General features: G+C 36.2%; 1 protein-coding gene across 2 annotated transcripts in view; it reads right to left on the reverse strand.

The window, feature by feature from the left end:
• The window catches only part of LOC145307195 (extracellular sulfatase Sulf-1-like), a 39,216-nt gene extending 32,512 nt beyond the window's left edge, over positions 1-6,704 (reverse strand). For both annotated transcript variants that reach the window (XM_080149562.1, XM_080149561.1), the window contains exons 1-4: positions 6,254-6,704; positions 5,015-5,106; positions 3,925-4,024; positions 32-116 (exon numbers count right to left, since the gene is read on the reverse strand). In XM_080149562.1, the coding sequence (XP_080005688.1) occupies positions 32-116; positions 3,925-4,024; positions 5,015-5,106; positions 6,254-6,381 (405 nt within the window). In that variant the 5' untranslated portion in view covers positions 6,382-6,704. The remainder of the gene's footprint in view (positions 1-31; positions 117-3,924; positions 4,025-5,014; positions 5,107-6,253) is intronic.
• Between the last annotated feature and the right edge of the window lie 8,799 nt (positions 6,705-15,503).

The following is a 15,503-nucleotide window of genomic DNA, read 5'->3' on the forward strand; positions in this document are numbered from 1 at the left end:
GGTCCGTCACTAAATGTTATTGAAAATGTACCTGAACCCAATATGGGCTGCTGCAGTTGTCATTATTTGTGTACACCGCATGGTTATGCACGTACAGACCAGTCAACATGGAGCTCCTAAATATTTTTATTTATCAAAATCATACTAGAAGCGGTAGATTTAACAGGATAGTTAATGGATATATTAATTGGATCTTACACTAGATTTTCATGTTCTTAAATAAAGTGAAACACGCAGCGAGCTAAAACAAGAATTCCATGCTAGCAAGCCAAAGGGAACTATCCACGAAGGAGAGCACCTTCCAGCATTGATCCATAGTATTTTTTTTATAAATATTAAGAGATATAAGTTTACCGGAATTTTAATGTAGGGAGGAGATATGAAATCTGCATCAAATTTTAAGGATTTTTTTATAAATTCGTTTTTTGTATAATTCTTTATTTAAAAGCGGAAATACATTTTAAGTTAATTAATTTTGACCAATAGGATAGGTGGATTTTAAACTACCTGCGCTCTAATTGGTTGAATGATGTACGACATCCAATCAGAGCGCAGATTTTTAAAATCCACCAATCACGGATGCCAAAATTAATTAACTTAATTTGTATTTCCGCTTTTAGATAAAGAATTATACAAAAAACGAATTTTATAAAAAATCCTTAAAATTTGTTGCAGATTTTAAATCTCCTCCCTACATTAAAATTCCGGGAAACTTATATCTCTTAATAAATATACTAGGGTTATGTTTAATATTTGGTTTATCAACTAAAAATTTTGGTTTTACCATGGTTTTATATAAAAAAAACTTTGAAATGTAAATATTATTTTGATGCAATTTTGATTTCTCCTGGCACACCCTTACCACCCTCCGTTCTGATCACCTTCCCATTCTCCTCTCCATTCCCGAAATCACCAGAACCCCCCGCCCTGTCAAAACCTTCCACAACTTCCATAAAGCAGACTGGGACACCTTTACCCTAGAAACTGAAACCCTTTTTGAAGACCTTCCTGACCCTTCCTCCTGCTCCCAAGGTGAAGCCACTTTCCGCCAAATCCTCCAAACTGCCTCCAAACACACTGTTCCTGCTGGCTTCATCAAAAATTCCAACCCTACCCTCCCTCAGTCTGCTAAACCCCTTATCCAGCAAAGAGACTCCTTAAGAGAAACCAACCCCCATGATCCTCAAATTCAAATCCTTAATGACCAAATCTCCTCAATAGTAAACCAACATTCCAACAAAAAATGGCAAGAAACCCTTTCCAAATCCGACCATAGAACAAATCCTTCCAAATTCTGGTCCCTCCTCAAGTCCCTTTCCGGCAAAAACAACTCCCCTCCCTCCAACCAACCCATTTCCTTCAACAACAACAAAGTCCACACCTCCCACCTCCACATTGCCGAATCCTTCACCAGTCAATTCACCTCTGTCTCCCGTCATACTTCCAACCCTTTCTCCAGAAAAATTATCCGTAAAATCCGCCGCCGCAACCACCTCAACAGAAACTTCCAACCTTTTACCCCTGCCCTTGTCCTTGAAGCAATTAAAAATTCCTCCAATTCCTCTGCACTTGGCCCCGACAACCTTAACATCCTTCACCTTAAACACCTTGGTCCAAATGGCATCTCCTACCTCACTAAACTTTTCAACCTCTCCATCTCCGCTGCCAACATCCCTGCCATTTGGAAACTATCCAAAATCATTGCCCTCCTCAAACCTGGTAAACCCCCTGACCTTTCCACCTCCTACCGCCCAATCTCCCTCCTCTGTCCTGCAGCAAAAGTCCTTGAACGCCTACTCCTCCCCTACCTTAAACAATCCCTCTCCACCCACCCCTCACAACACGGCTTTAAACCCCTCCACTCCACCACCTCCTCCCTCCTCAACCTTTCCACCACCATTGCCAATGGCTTCAATCAAAACCTCCCCCCCAGCCGCACAACTGTTGCCTCCATCGACCTTTCCAAAGCATTTGACTGCATTCCCATCCACCTCCTTCTCCAAAAAATCTCCTCCTCCAACCTTCATCCCAACATCATTAGATGGCTATCCTGCTACTTGCGTGGCAGGATGGCTTTCTGTTCCTATCAAAACACCAATGCCTCTCCTAAAATTGTCCACACTGGCGTCCCCCAAGGCTCTGTTATCTCCCCAGTCCTCTTCAACTTCTACATAGCAGATGCCCCCCACATTCCCCCTGCCCACACCTCCTCCTATGCCGATGACCTTAACTCCTTCCACTCCTCCCCTAACATCCCCCAGTCAGTTGAATCCATCAACTCCCACCTCTCCTCAATCGCTGACTGGGCCTCCACCAACGGCCTCTCCATAGCTCCCAACAAATCCACTGTCACCCTCTTCACTTCTGACCGCAAGCACCAATCCAACCTCCATCCTCAAGTCCAAATCAACGGCTCCACCCTTCCCCTTGAGAAAACCCCTAAAATCCTTGGAGTTACCTTTGACACCTTTTTCAATTTCAGTTCCCATGTCTCCACCATTTCCTCAAAAATTTCCTCCCGCCTTAGAATCCTCAAATGTCTGGCTGGCACCAAATGGGGCCACCAGAAGGAGACTCTCCTCACCACCTACAACACCCTCCTCCGCCCCATCACCACCTATGCCTGTCCTGTTTGGTTCCCTAACACCTCCAAAAACAACATTGACAAACTCCAAGTCCTCCAAAACCAAGCCCTCCGCATCTGTACTGGTTCCACTAAAAAATCTCCCATCAGCCACCTCCACCAAGAAACCAAAATCCTACCAGTACGGAACCACCTTTCCCTTCTTTGTTCCCAATACCTGGCCTCCTCCCTCCGCCCCTCCCACCCATCCTTTCACAACGTCACAACCCCCCCTGGCCCTAGATCCAAAAAATCCACCCTTCAATCCATGTTCCTTCCTACTCTCCAACCTTTTCTTTCCCCCGACAACACCCTCCTTCCCACAAACTACAAATCCACAATCTCCAGACTCCACACCTCAGCTGTCACCTAAGCCATAAATTCTTACCCCCCTAATCCTGTCCTTAATCAAGCTCCCCCTGACATCAACCCCTCCGAAATCCAACTCCCCAGGCACTACAGAACCATCCTCTCCCAATTAAGATCCAACTATTGTCCTAAACTCCAAAGCTACCTCCATTCCATCAACGCTTCTCTTACCCCCAACTGCCCATCCTGTCCTGTTAATCCTACCCCAGAAACAGTCCAGCACCTCTTTTCATGCCCAAATAATCCTACAAATCTTACTCCTATGGACCTCTGGCAAAATCCCACCCATGTAGCTGCCTTCCTCTCCTCCCATCCAAGTTTCACCACCCTTCCTCCCCTCCAACGCCCCCCTCCAGAGCCCCCACCATAAGCCCACGCCCCCCCCCCCCCCTCACCCCACTGATGACTACCCGGACCGGAAACTGACTATGAGCAGCCAAAACAACAACAACATGCAATTTCATTAAATGCTTTGTTGAGTTCAAAGGACAAAATAAAATAACACGGCAGAAAAACATCAAATGCTTTAAATTAGTACTTTAATTAAACTGTTTACAATATTACAAGTTATCAACCCTTTTTCTAAATATACAATTTTAATCAAAATAATATACTTTTGTGTCAAAGCTTTTAAAAACAGTAACTCATCAAAACATTTGATGATATAGCACAAAAATGCTTTACTTTTCAAAGTTTTTTTTCATATAAAACCATGGCGAAACCTAACTTTTTACTTGATAAACAAAATATTAAACATAAACCTGGTATATTCACTAAAAGAAATACTAAGGAAGGTGCTTAGAATCCCTTGCTCTCGTTCGTGGATTTACAAATTTTCCTAGGTTATAATATCCACGTATATTCTACATCAATTAACTTTTAACACCACACCCCACCCCCCCCCCCCCCCCGTCTCCCATAAACTCCTATACCTGCTAGGACAACACATGGGAGTGCTGGAGAACCCATGGCTGAAAGTTGCTCCCTCGGAAGACAAATACTTTGACAACTTTGGCATGAACTGAAGGGAACCTAAACAAAAAACAAGGATGACAACATACATAAAAGCGAAGCAATGAAACGGTAGGACAAACGGACCAATCGGATGAATAGATCACATAAAAATTTGTTAAAAAAGTATTAAAAAACATGTTTAAAATGGACATATGGACATTCTGTTAATGATTATAGAGTTGCTACGCTTTCTAAATCGTACCTAACTACTAAAGGAATCACTATACAAAGTTTTAAATCAAAAGGACAATTCTAAAAAGCCTAAATTAACGAAAAGAGCTATTAGTCACGGACGTACGGACCCACCCTAATTTTAGAAAAGCTTCGCTTTTAAGAATAACATTATACCTAACATTCCTAGGAATAATAAAAAAATAAAAGTTATCCTGAAGGGATAAACCACAAGATCTTATTTTGATCTTTAGACGACCAACCTATTTATTGCACAAGCTTTGTTTGTAAGTCCTAACTGTGCATGGTAATGAGTTGCGAAAGTTTTGGGTCAACCTGACATAGCAGCAGTGGGACCCACTTTAAACGTCTTTAATAATGACGCGGTGTTAAACGAGATTCGAAAATATCACCTTCCACAAGGGTTAAAAGAATTATTAGATATAAAGTCGCTAGATTTTCTAAATTGTACCAAACTGTTTAGAATAGTAAAAAGTATGAAATCAAAAAGTCAATACTAACTTAAATGCCTAAATTAAATATTATAACTTACAGTTATGGGCAGACGTCAGACATATCCAAAATGTAGAAAAGTTAAATTTCAATTCTGGATTAATTAACTAATTAGCGAAGGACAATATGTCATGGATGAGAATTGGGACAAGGCGATTACAGAGCAGAAGTTAAAATCAAGAAAATATGTCAATTAAAAAATAATATATTTTGTAGTAAATTACATGCTCATTGGTATAGAGATTCTTCAAACAAAATATTGGCCATCTACTTTAATTAGCAGCCGAGAAAATCACAATTTTACTGACAGACAAAGTGTATTACCTAATTCAACGTCCTGGTCATCTGTTAAGATAAAAACAATATTTGGTCTTCTTGAGGTGGTCCCACTAACATCCGCCTCTCGTCTAGTTGCCCTAAATTATACTAAAGTAACAGGATGTCTGTGTGTTAGTGTGTCTGTACCAAAGGATCTTGCTAACTGCTCAACCGATCGGGTTCTCCTTAACAGGGTAGATTCTCATGGGTCCCGGGAAGGTTTATAACTATTTTGGGGGAGGGTACCACTACCCTCCTAAGAGAAATGACAAAAAAATGAAATTTTTTTATTATATGGGAGACTTCAACGTAATATAAAAAATTGTCGTAGAGACTTTAACAAACAAAAACATTTAAAGTGCCACTAGAGGCATCTAGGGGCGTAGTCGCTAGTTTAAGATACAGTAATAAAATGCTGTTTCTCGCTGTCATACTCAATGTTGCAATATTGACGAAAATTTAAGATCTCATTTTTCGCTATTTAATCTACTTATTTTCTCTATAAACAGCGAGGCCTGCAAGAATATTTAATTCGCTGTGATAAAGATTAATTTATTTCAAATCGCGAAAACTGAGATTTGAAAATTTGCGTCACCCTTCCAACATTGGGTATGGCCACGTGCGACCGCGAGAAACAGCTTTCTATTACGGTCTATCTATAGTGTGTGTATGTGTTGTGTACAGGGATCAAACAATGACCAAATTAATGAACAGAACAATAATAATATTCTAAAATTTACATTTCTGTAGATTTTAATTAGTGGTTCAATTTAATGAACCAAACACCAAATATCAATAAATCCCTAAATTGTAGAGCCAATGAATAAGAAAACGATTTTGTAAAAATTTTGGGTCCAGTGCAGTGTAATAAACATCCCCTCCTCCCTGGTATATGTAAAACTAAGTAGTAAACATGCAGTAAAGTTCCTTATAGGTCAAGGGAACGTTCTCAAAAGCTATTTAAGCCAAAAATTATTTGTTTTTAATACTAGCATGTATGTATGTGTCTGTCCATAGCTGTTGAGCCTCTGGACCGATAAGGTCTTTCTTTTAGGTCCAGGAAAGGTTTAAACCCTTAGTGGAAGAGGTTACCTCCAACCTCACATGAGAAATCTGTGCTATAGATAAAATTGAAAGTGGAGATAAGACTCCATACAAGGCCACTAGGGGCGCTGCCAGTTGAAAAATAAAATAAATTACATACAGACGTACGGACATATTAGAGTATTTGAGCAATATGACTACCTGTACAGCGGGTCAAAATTGTGGGTGGCAAACTTTGGCGCCTGAGCTTGCTTTTGGCGGGAGATTTTGGAACAGCTGATTGTTGAAACAGCATACAGCATGACTAGTACAACAGCTGACACAATCATATTTGCAATTTCGTTGTTGACAGTTTAAATATCACTAGCTTTCGTAGTTACACAGTTATTAATATATCACTAGTTAATTATAATTATAGTTTATACATATAATAAGCATATAATAGTTCATATAATATTAGTTTGATAGTTGTAGTTTCAGTTTCAATAATGATGGTTACAGTTTAGTTTCATCATCCAGTATTTTAGTCAATAAACCTCTCTTGGAAGCAAATGCGACATTAATGCTTGGTCAGTTTGGACAATAAAATCTTCTTTGTGAAGTCAATCAAGCAATAAGCTGGGTCAAAGTATACTTTAAATCTAAAGGGATAGTTTCATCAATTGGTTTATTTTAATTTTTAGGGAATTCCCATTTTCGAAAGAATTTAAATATTCCCCAAGAAAGTTTTAAAATATAAATATATATTTTTTGTTATCCTTAAATGAAGTAAACAATGTCTATCTGTCTGCACCAAAGTATCTCGCTAACCGCTTAACCATTATGGTTCTCCTCTACAAGGAAGCTTCTCATAGGTCAGGGGAAAATTTATTAATATTTTGGGAAAGGGTACCACCAACCCCCTAAAAGAAATCGCAAACAAACATAAATAACCCCATTTAGCGACGAAGAAATGTTTTTTGGTTAAACCTGATCTTCACATAGATTGAAAAGAAAACATTTTACGTGCCCCTAGAGACCTCTAGGGGCTTAACCTCTAGTTCTATACAAAAAAATATTCTTGTTACCAGAAGGGATGGGACATTAGACAGTAAATTACAGTAAAGTACCTTAAGTTCTAAAACCATTAACTTGAACATTTTGGGTACATTAAATAAATATAGATTGGTTATTTCAAATCTAATAGTGTGTAAACTTTTCAACCAATATTTCTAACATAAAAAAAGAAGTTTTGTTTATCATGGTCGGAAATACATATAAAGGAAGGAGTAGGTTATGCTAAAAACCTATATAGGTGTGAGTTTTAAGGCTTAAAAATAGTAGTAGAACGATAATATTCATTATATATGTGTATTTTTATTGAAAAGATATTAGACAAAAAAAGTTAATATAACTAAATTATTATCGTTCTACTACCGTTTTTAACTTAAAAAAAACCTTTACGGATTTTTAGCGTAACCTACTCCTCCCTTTATCATTCCTTAAGATTACTGCAAATTAAATTAATCGCCAGGACTCAAAGGACGTTAGATTGATGTAAATTCACAATGTTAAGATACAAACCAGCTAAACAATATTCTAGTACCATAGAGAAAAAAATAAAAGAGAGGAATCGAAGCAACTAGAAGACGAAAATAGGCAGTGGGCCTAGAGGCCTACTCAGCGCTGTTGCCGCGCTAAAATTTATTGCTATTCCACTACATTTCAAATGGGAGGATTAAAAATTATATTAAAAAATATTTTTTTACTTTTTACTATTTCCATATTTAGGGCAAGAATATTAGATTAGATATTTTCGTTTTAATGTTTTAATTAAAAATTACATAGAATTTTATTTTTATTTTAAAAAAAATTTGTTCATGAAAGATGAATCCTTCTATTTCTAAAAAGGGGGAAATTTTTTTCATAATGAACATTCAGCTGATTCTGACCGCCCACGGCTGTTTGCTAAATATCGCTTTTCTTTTTATTCACATTATTATTTATGATTGACTTACAAAAAGCCCTGGGCGGCTTTTGATTTTCGTCTGCTTCTAAATTTAGGGATGGGGAAGTAGTATTTTACCATGAAAAAGGGGTGAGTATTCATCCTCTTATCTTTTTTCCTTATGTCTAGTACTAAAAGTTTTTGAGTAAGAGTGTAAGAGGATATCTATAAAACTTTATGTACAAGTGTAATTTACAACCTAAAGTCACCCTCCCTCCTCCCTGATATAATAGTTATTTCTCGCATCGTATTATAAACAGCTTTCCGCGGATATAGAATGTAAAATTATAAGATAAAAACCAGTTTTTTTAAGCCCCGAGATGCTGAAGGCACGGGCTAAAAACTGGTTTTAATCTTATGATTGTACATTTCTATATTCGTAGAAAACTGGATATAATACGATACTAGACGTAGTTTTTTAGTATGGATGAGAACCGGTTCCTATCCACCGGATTCGAATGAATACGAGAAATACAATTCATGAAAATATCCCTTTAATGTAAGCAACGCGTTGAGGCTTTGTCAGGCTGAGTCAGTTTGTCAGATCTTGTTCAACTAATGGTGGTGTTATGAAAGATGAAGAAATGTGAAATAATGAGAGGATTTTCAAAACTGGATGAATAGCTCACGAGGAGAAAACTGCATGAATCTTTTACCTGAAAAAAACAAGGATGGGAACTTACATAAGTTTAGCGAAGCACAAATAGGAAGGGGGGGGGGGGGAGGATTTAATGCAACCATCTCGTATTCAATGATTAAATGGCACTTCGAATTTCGTTCTGAAATTTTTCATGAGTAATCCTTGGTATGTCTATTTTCCCTAAATCGAACAAAAAATTTGAAAAGTAACAGCTAGCGGCTCAGCCGTTTATCGCTTTTTTGGCCTATTTTCAGGGCAAATTCATAATCAACTTTTTAAATCATATTTTTGGTTTAATTCATGTTAAATGATAGCAATAATCATTTTTAAAATTTCTAGTACCAACAGCTACCGGCTAAAACCGTTTGATAAGGTTTTTGAACGACAAAAAGTATTATGTGGAGATAGGTTTCATGACTAATTTGCTCTTAAGATACCTAAAAATGGCAAAACGGCTGAGCCGCCAGCCGTTACTTTTCCAACTTTTTGTTCGATTTAGGGTAAATAGACTTACCAAGGATTAGGTTTTCATGCAAAATTTCAGATTGAAATTCGAATTCTAAGTGCCATTTAATCATTGATTACGAGATGGTTGCATTAAAAATCCCCCCCTTAACTGACAAAGTTTAAAACATAAGGAAAGACTTTACACTGGAAAGACTAGATGCTCATATTTGCTGAAAATTTCAGTTGTATCTTCAATAGCAATAGAATAGATTTCCCTCCCATAGAGTTAAGGACTGGCGACGGACAGACAGACAAAATAAATTAAAGAGTATCTTCGTTTCGTAAACCATCCAGTAGCAAATTATGTAAGGACAACCGGTAATATCCTCTTAGAAATAAAACGGAGAATAGATTTCGCTCCCATAGGGTTAAGGACTGGCTTCCTGACGGACGGACAGACAAAGTAAATTAAAGAGTATCTTCGCTTCGTAAACCATCCAGAGGCAAATCATTTAAGGACAAGCGGACCAAGTGAATAAGGTACTTCAGACTGACTGGCAGACAAAAAAATTATAGAAGATTAGCTTCGCTACTAAAAGACAAACAGACAAATTATGTACGTTAATTAATATATAATAAATCTTTTGATATAGATAGGACAAACCGACCGACGGACCAAAAAAAAAATTTATATACTGGATGCTCATTGGTAATAGGAACCTTCACCAAAAATTTCAGACGTCTATCTTATATGGCAGGCGAAAAAATCTTATTTTGCCAAAAGTGTTACGGATACAGTGTGGGACAAACAAACTGATAAAGTTAATCATTGGGAAGCTAAGCTTCGCTAAGCACTTTATCAAGAATTTTTTATAGGGGTAAGAAAATAAAAAGTGATGTACGTCCTTAATGATGATTAACAAAAATAACCCTTATCTAAACTTTAGTTTGAAACAAGTTTTGGGTTTAGTCCCTTTCGTAACATCGCACCTTATGGGGCGATTCTTCTTATTTATCACAGTAGCTTTTCTCCTATTTATAGCCCTTGCGGGGGGCTCTAACCCTGCGGGGCCAATTACCTAACCCAATATAACATAACAATCTATAAAAAGCCATAGTAAAAATACGACGAATCGCACCTTATGAGACGATGTTACGAAAGGTACTATTCCCCAATTTTTCAAAAGAAAATGGCCTTAAGAAAGACCATGCATTTTTATACGGCTTCACTAGGAAATACAACCCCTTAAAACAAGCAATTTCATTACCTTGCTACTTTATATTAATTCAGCTGTTACGGAGATCTTAAGCTTAAGACAAACGGACAGACAAACATCGTTCTACTTCATATTACAAGATTTCTTAAAACTTACCTAAATAAAATGAATAAATGTGTTAAACCATCATATACAGGGACAAAATTTACATTTTTCTGAAAAAAATACAAGTTATTTGTCGTATTGTAGACAGTTTTCCGCAGATAGTGAATTAAAAAGTTATGTGATTAATAATAAATCTGCTGGCCCCAAGGTGATGAGAAAGAATACCTACTATTTTATAATACCATTTTTCTAATACCAATACGGACAGACAAAAGTTAATAAAAAAAATATTAAAGGTAACCAAAATTTCATAGATTTTTTCACCAAAAAATGGAAGATTTTTTTCAAGGCAAAGTAACAATTCTCAAAAACTAGTATTAATACATCCATAGATAGTGAAGCACAAAAATATCATGAATGAACAAACTGACAAAGTGAGTTAGAGCAAATGTTCAGTAGTCATATTATTATTAAAAAACAAGTTATTGTCTTTCAAAGTATGTCCGAGACAGACTGACAAAAATGTATAGACTAGATATGCAAATATCGTAAGGGGTAAGAATCTTCACTGAAAATTTCAGCTATCTTATCTTTAATACACAACTTGTTTATAGAGAAGCTTCGCTTAAAACTTTTTACTTTATTGTCCTAGAAATCAGATGAAAATAAATAAAAATTGTTGTCAAAACATTTTGAATATATTCTGGTCACGATTATACAGATGCTACGCTTTCTACATCGTACCGAACTGTTAAAAGAATCCCCATGCAAAATTTTATATTGCAAGGACAATTCTAATATGCCAAAAAATACGGATAATAACTAATCAATATGAAACAACGTATGAACAGACTATTAGTATAAACAACGATGATAACATCCCTAAAAGCAAAGCTCAGAAACGGTAGGACAAACGAACATTAACACTTGTAGAGTTTCAGAACTGAATGATCAGAATATAAAAGTATTTAAGTAGTTACACAATTAAATTTGTTAAAAAACTACTTAAATACAGATTTATGTTTTATTTATGGATATACTTTCTTACATTTTTAGGACTTTTTTTTTATAGAGATACTCCACTTAGAAAATTCTACTTTGTTCTCCTAGGAATCAGTATGCCAAAAATAAGATCAATCGAATGATTTAATCACAAAAAAATTATTAAAAAACATAAAAAAAGAGTTTATATGTTTCAAATGAACGTACAGACATGCTGGTAACGATTAAAGAGTTGCTACACTTTCTAAGTCCTACAAAACTACTACAGGAATCAACATGCAAAGTTTGAAAACGATAAAACAATTCTAACATGCCTAAAATATCGATAAGAGCTATACAATATCATATGGAAAAACGTATGAACGTAAAAAAAGCTAGTTTTAATAAAATTGTTTAACATAACCACTCCTATTGACAGTTTGCAGTACAACTAACACTGAAATGAAAAAAAATACTTTTATCCTTTACCCCATCCCTTCCCCATTTCTTACAATATAAGTGTGCCTCCAATGACGCAAAATGTATCACAAAAATTCCCAAATCAGCCATTAAACAACTAATTTATTTCCCGTATCGCTTCGAATCCGATTAATATCCGGTGGATTAGAACCGTTTCTTAATCATACTGAAAAATTATGTCTAGCATCGTATTATATCCAGTTTATTACGAATTCAAAAATGTACAAATATAAGATTAAAACCAGTTTTTCAGCTCGTGCCTTCGGCATCTCGGGGCAAAAAAACAGGTTTTAATCTTATAATTGTATACTTTTATATCCGTATAAAAGCTGTTTATAATACGATGCGAGAATAAAACTCTTATAAATTATTTAATTTTTTTTTCTTCACGCGAATGTAATCGCACAATTTATTATTAACCCTATTTGTTGTATACCCCCTAACCCCCCCCCCCCCCTTTAAAAATTTAATCCCCCGAACAATGCCCCCAAATACTTTAAATTCCGGTTTTTAACACCTTTTGGGGTGTTTCATCAAGTGCGCTTAATTCCCATTCGCAACAATAGCATATATCCTTATACTAAAGTAACAGGATGTTTGTCTGTTTGTCAGTACCGAAGGATCTCGCTAACCGCTAAACCGATCGGGTTCTCCTTAACAGGGTATATTCTCATATGTCCCGGGAAGGTTTTTAACTATTTTGGGGGAGGGTACCACCACCCTCCCAAAAGAGAAATCACGATAAAATCGAAAAAAATTGAAATATTCCTGCCGCATAGTGCCGCTGGCGTATGAATGTCTCTACGTAGCGTAGTGGCGCTGCGTAGATACATGAATTTAACAGCTGATTGACCATAGACAAATTATTTCTAAAATTAGATATTTAAAATAAAATGAGAAAAAAATCGAAAATTTTAAAAATATATGGAAGACTTCAACGTAACATAAAGAGAATTTTCGTAAAATAAAGAAGTAATGTAGAGACTTTAACAAATAAAAACATATAAAGTGCCACTAGAGGCCTCTAGGGGCGTAGCCGCTAGTATTAATTATAGTAAGAGATTATTAGTGGATATGTTATGATAGTGTTAATTTGTATCATATTAGTGGCTAGGCTCCTAGAAGATTCTAGGGGCACTTAAAAGAAAATTGAAAAAAATATTTTTTTGGTGGGGGAAGAGGTCATTTTTCAAAGGGAGGGTGGAAATAATCTCTCCCAAAATAGTTAAAAACATTCCCTAGACATATAAGAAACTACACTGTAAAGGACAACCATATTGGTTCAGTGAGAAGTGAGATCCTTTGCTACAGACAAAAAAAGCTTACTACTTTATGTAATAAATAGCGGCTCCGCCCCTAGCCTCTAGGGGCTTTGCCCCAAGAGGTTTAATCAAACCAATTTTTCGTATTTTAGATTTAAAAGAAAAATTAAAAAAAATTTTTTTTTGGGGGGGAGAAATTTTTTTTTGCGGGGGTTAGTCCACCCCACTATTTTAATTTTAGTTTTAAAAAGAAAAAGATTTTTTTTTGGGTGAAACCACCCCCCAAGAAAATAGTTTTAAACCTTCCCGGGACCTATGAGAAGCTACCCTGTAAAGGAGAACCCGATCGGTTCAGCGGTTAGCGAGATCCTTCGCTACAAACAAACAGACAGACAAACAGAAAAACAGACAGACAGACATTGTTCTACTTTGTATTATTAATAATTCCCTCTTTATACCTAGTCATTTATTTTTTTTCAAAAAACGTTCCCAGAAACATTTTACCGTAAAATGCACTGGAGCCGTTTAATTCATTTTCCTCCTCCCCTTTCCTGACATATTTGACAAAAATAAAATGTATCAAAGAAGAAGATTAATCCTAATAATGAAGACAAAGTATTCAGCGGAAATGTTAACACACCTTTTTTAACACCCCGTCGAACGCGGTTTCCTTGATCAGTATATAATAACATAATTACATTACAATCAGAGGACAAACAAGTTAAAATGTATTGTTGTTCAAAGAGGTTTGTAAAGCTAAAACCCAATGCCTGCCCCCCTCCTTTCCCCTTTTGTTAATTTGTAATTGATAACCCCATTTAACCCTTAGGAGAAGAAATAAAAACTCCATAAAAACAAATCAGACAGAAAAACGTAAATAATTGTTATCTTACATAGTAGCAAAGAATCTCGCATAACTGCTGAACTGATATGGTCCTCCTTTACATTGAAGCTTCTTATAGGTCCCTGGATGGTGTTAGGCTATTTTCATTTTTATTAAGTCAAAATATGGTTTTAGGCTATTTTTCTGACCTTCCATGTCCCATAAAATGTAGAGCCTCTAGATGCTAGGGGCGCAGCCTCTAGTATTAATAAAAAGTAACAACGGATTTATTACTTAGAAACTTAATAATAAAAAATCTGTCTAAGTCTAAACCAAGTCCGAAATTGCTTGAATACAAGATACTTAATATGAACATACTTCCATTTTTATAGAGATGCTTCCCTCATAACTAAGTGCCTAATCGTCCTAAAAATCATTATTCCTGAAATTAAGGAATATGATAATCATATCATATAAAAAATAGGGTATGGTCCCTTTCGTAACATCGCACCTTATGGGGCGACTCTTCGTTTTCTCCTATTTCTAGCCCCTGTGGGGGGGGGGGGCTCTAACCCTGCGGGACCAATTACCTAACCCTCTGGGGCAATCACCTAACCCATTATAACCTAACCTAACCTAAAATACCCTATAAAGAGGCAATTTTAAAAAACGACGAATCGCCCTATTCCCAAAAATTGAAGTAAAATAGTTCAAAAAATGTGTTTTAAAAGGACGTACGGACTTTATGTAGCGAAAATAGAGTTGCTACATGCACTTAATCGTTTCTAACTGTTACAGGAATAATCATGCAAAGTTTGAAATTGATAGGACAATAATAACATGCCTAAATTAACGATAAAATAAAAGCTAACTATTACACGCAGACGGACGGACCATAATTATAGAAAAGATTCGTTTAGAAATAATTCTATTATCTTTTGTATCTTATAATAAAAAGAAGCAAGTTTTTTTTTTTACGAAGCTAAAGATCTCGGAAACTGCTATTCCGAATTGTTTTCGAGGAAGCTTTATAAATGTCCTAGAGTGGTTTAAGGCTATTTTTTTATTTTTGCCCTCCCTTTGAGGCTAAGGTCGAAGCAACTTGTAATTTTAAGGAGTTAGAAAAAAAAATTAACGAAGAATCTTTATGTTTTCTATCCTTATACTAAAGTAACAGGATGTTTGTCTGTGTGTCTGTCTGTGTGTCTGTACCGAAGGATCTCGCTAACCGCTGAACCGATCGGGTTCTCCTTAACAGGGTAGCTTCTCATAAGTTCCGGGAAGGTTTATAACTATTTTTCTTGGAGGCGGGACACCCCCAACCCCCCAAAAATGAAAAAAAATACGTTTTTAACTAAAATTGAAAATAATGGAAGGGAGGGGCACCCCCCCCCCAAAAAAAAAAATCTAAAATAAGAAATTGGTTTATCAAATTCGACTCCCCCTCCTCAAGTGCCCCTAGAGGCGTAGCCGCTAGTACATTTTAAATTTTATCTGAAAACAAAAGAA

Source organism: Acartia tonsa, chromosome 15 (assembly GCF_053477335.1).
Source record: "Acartia tonsa isolate MP-2025a chromosome 15, ASM5347733v1, whole genome shotgun sequence".
Lineage (NCBI taxonomy): Eukaryota > Metazoa > Arthropoda > Copepoda > Calanoida > Acartiidae > Acartia > Acartia tonsa.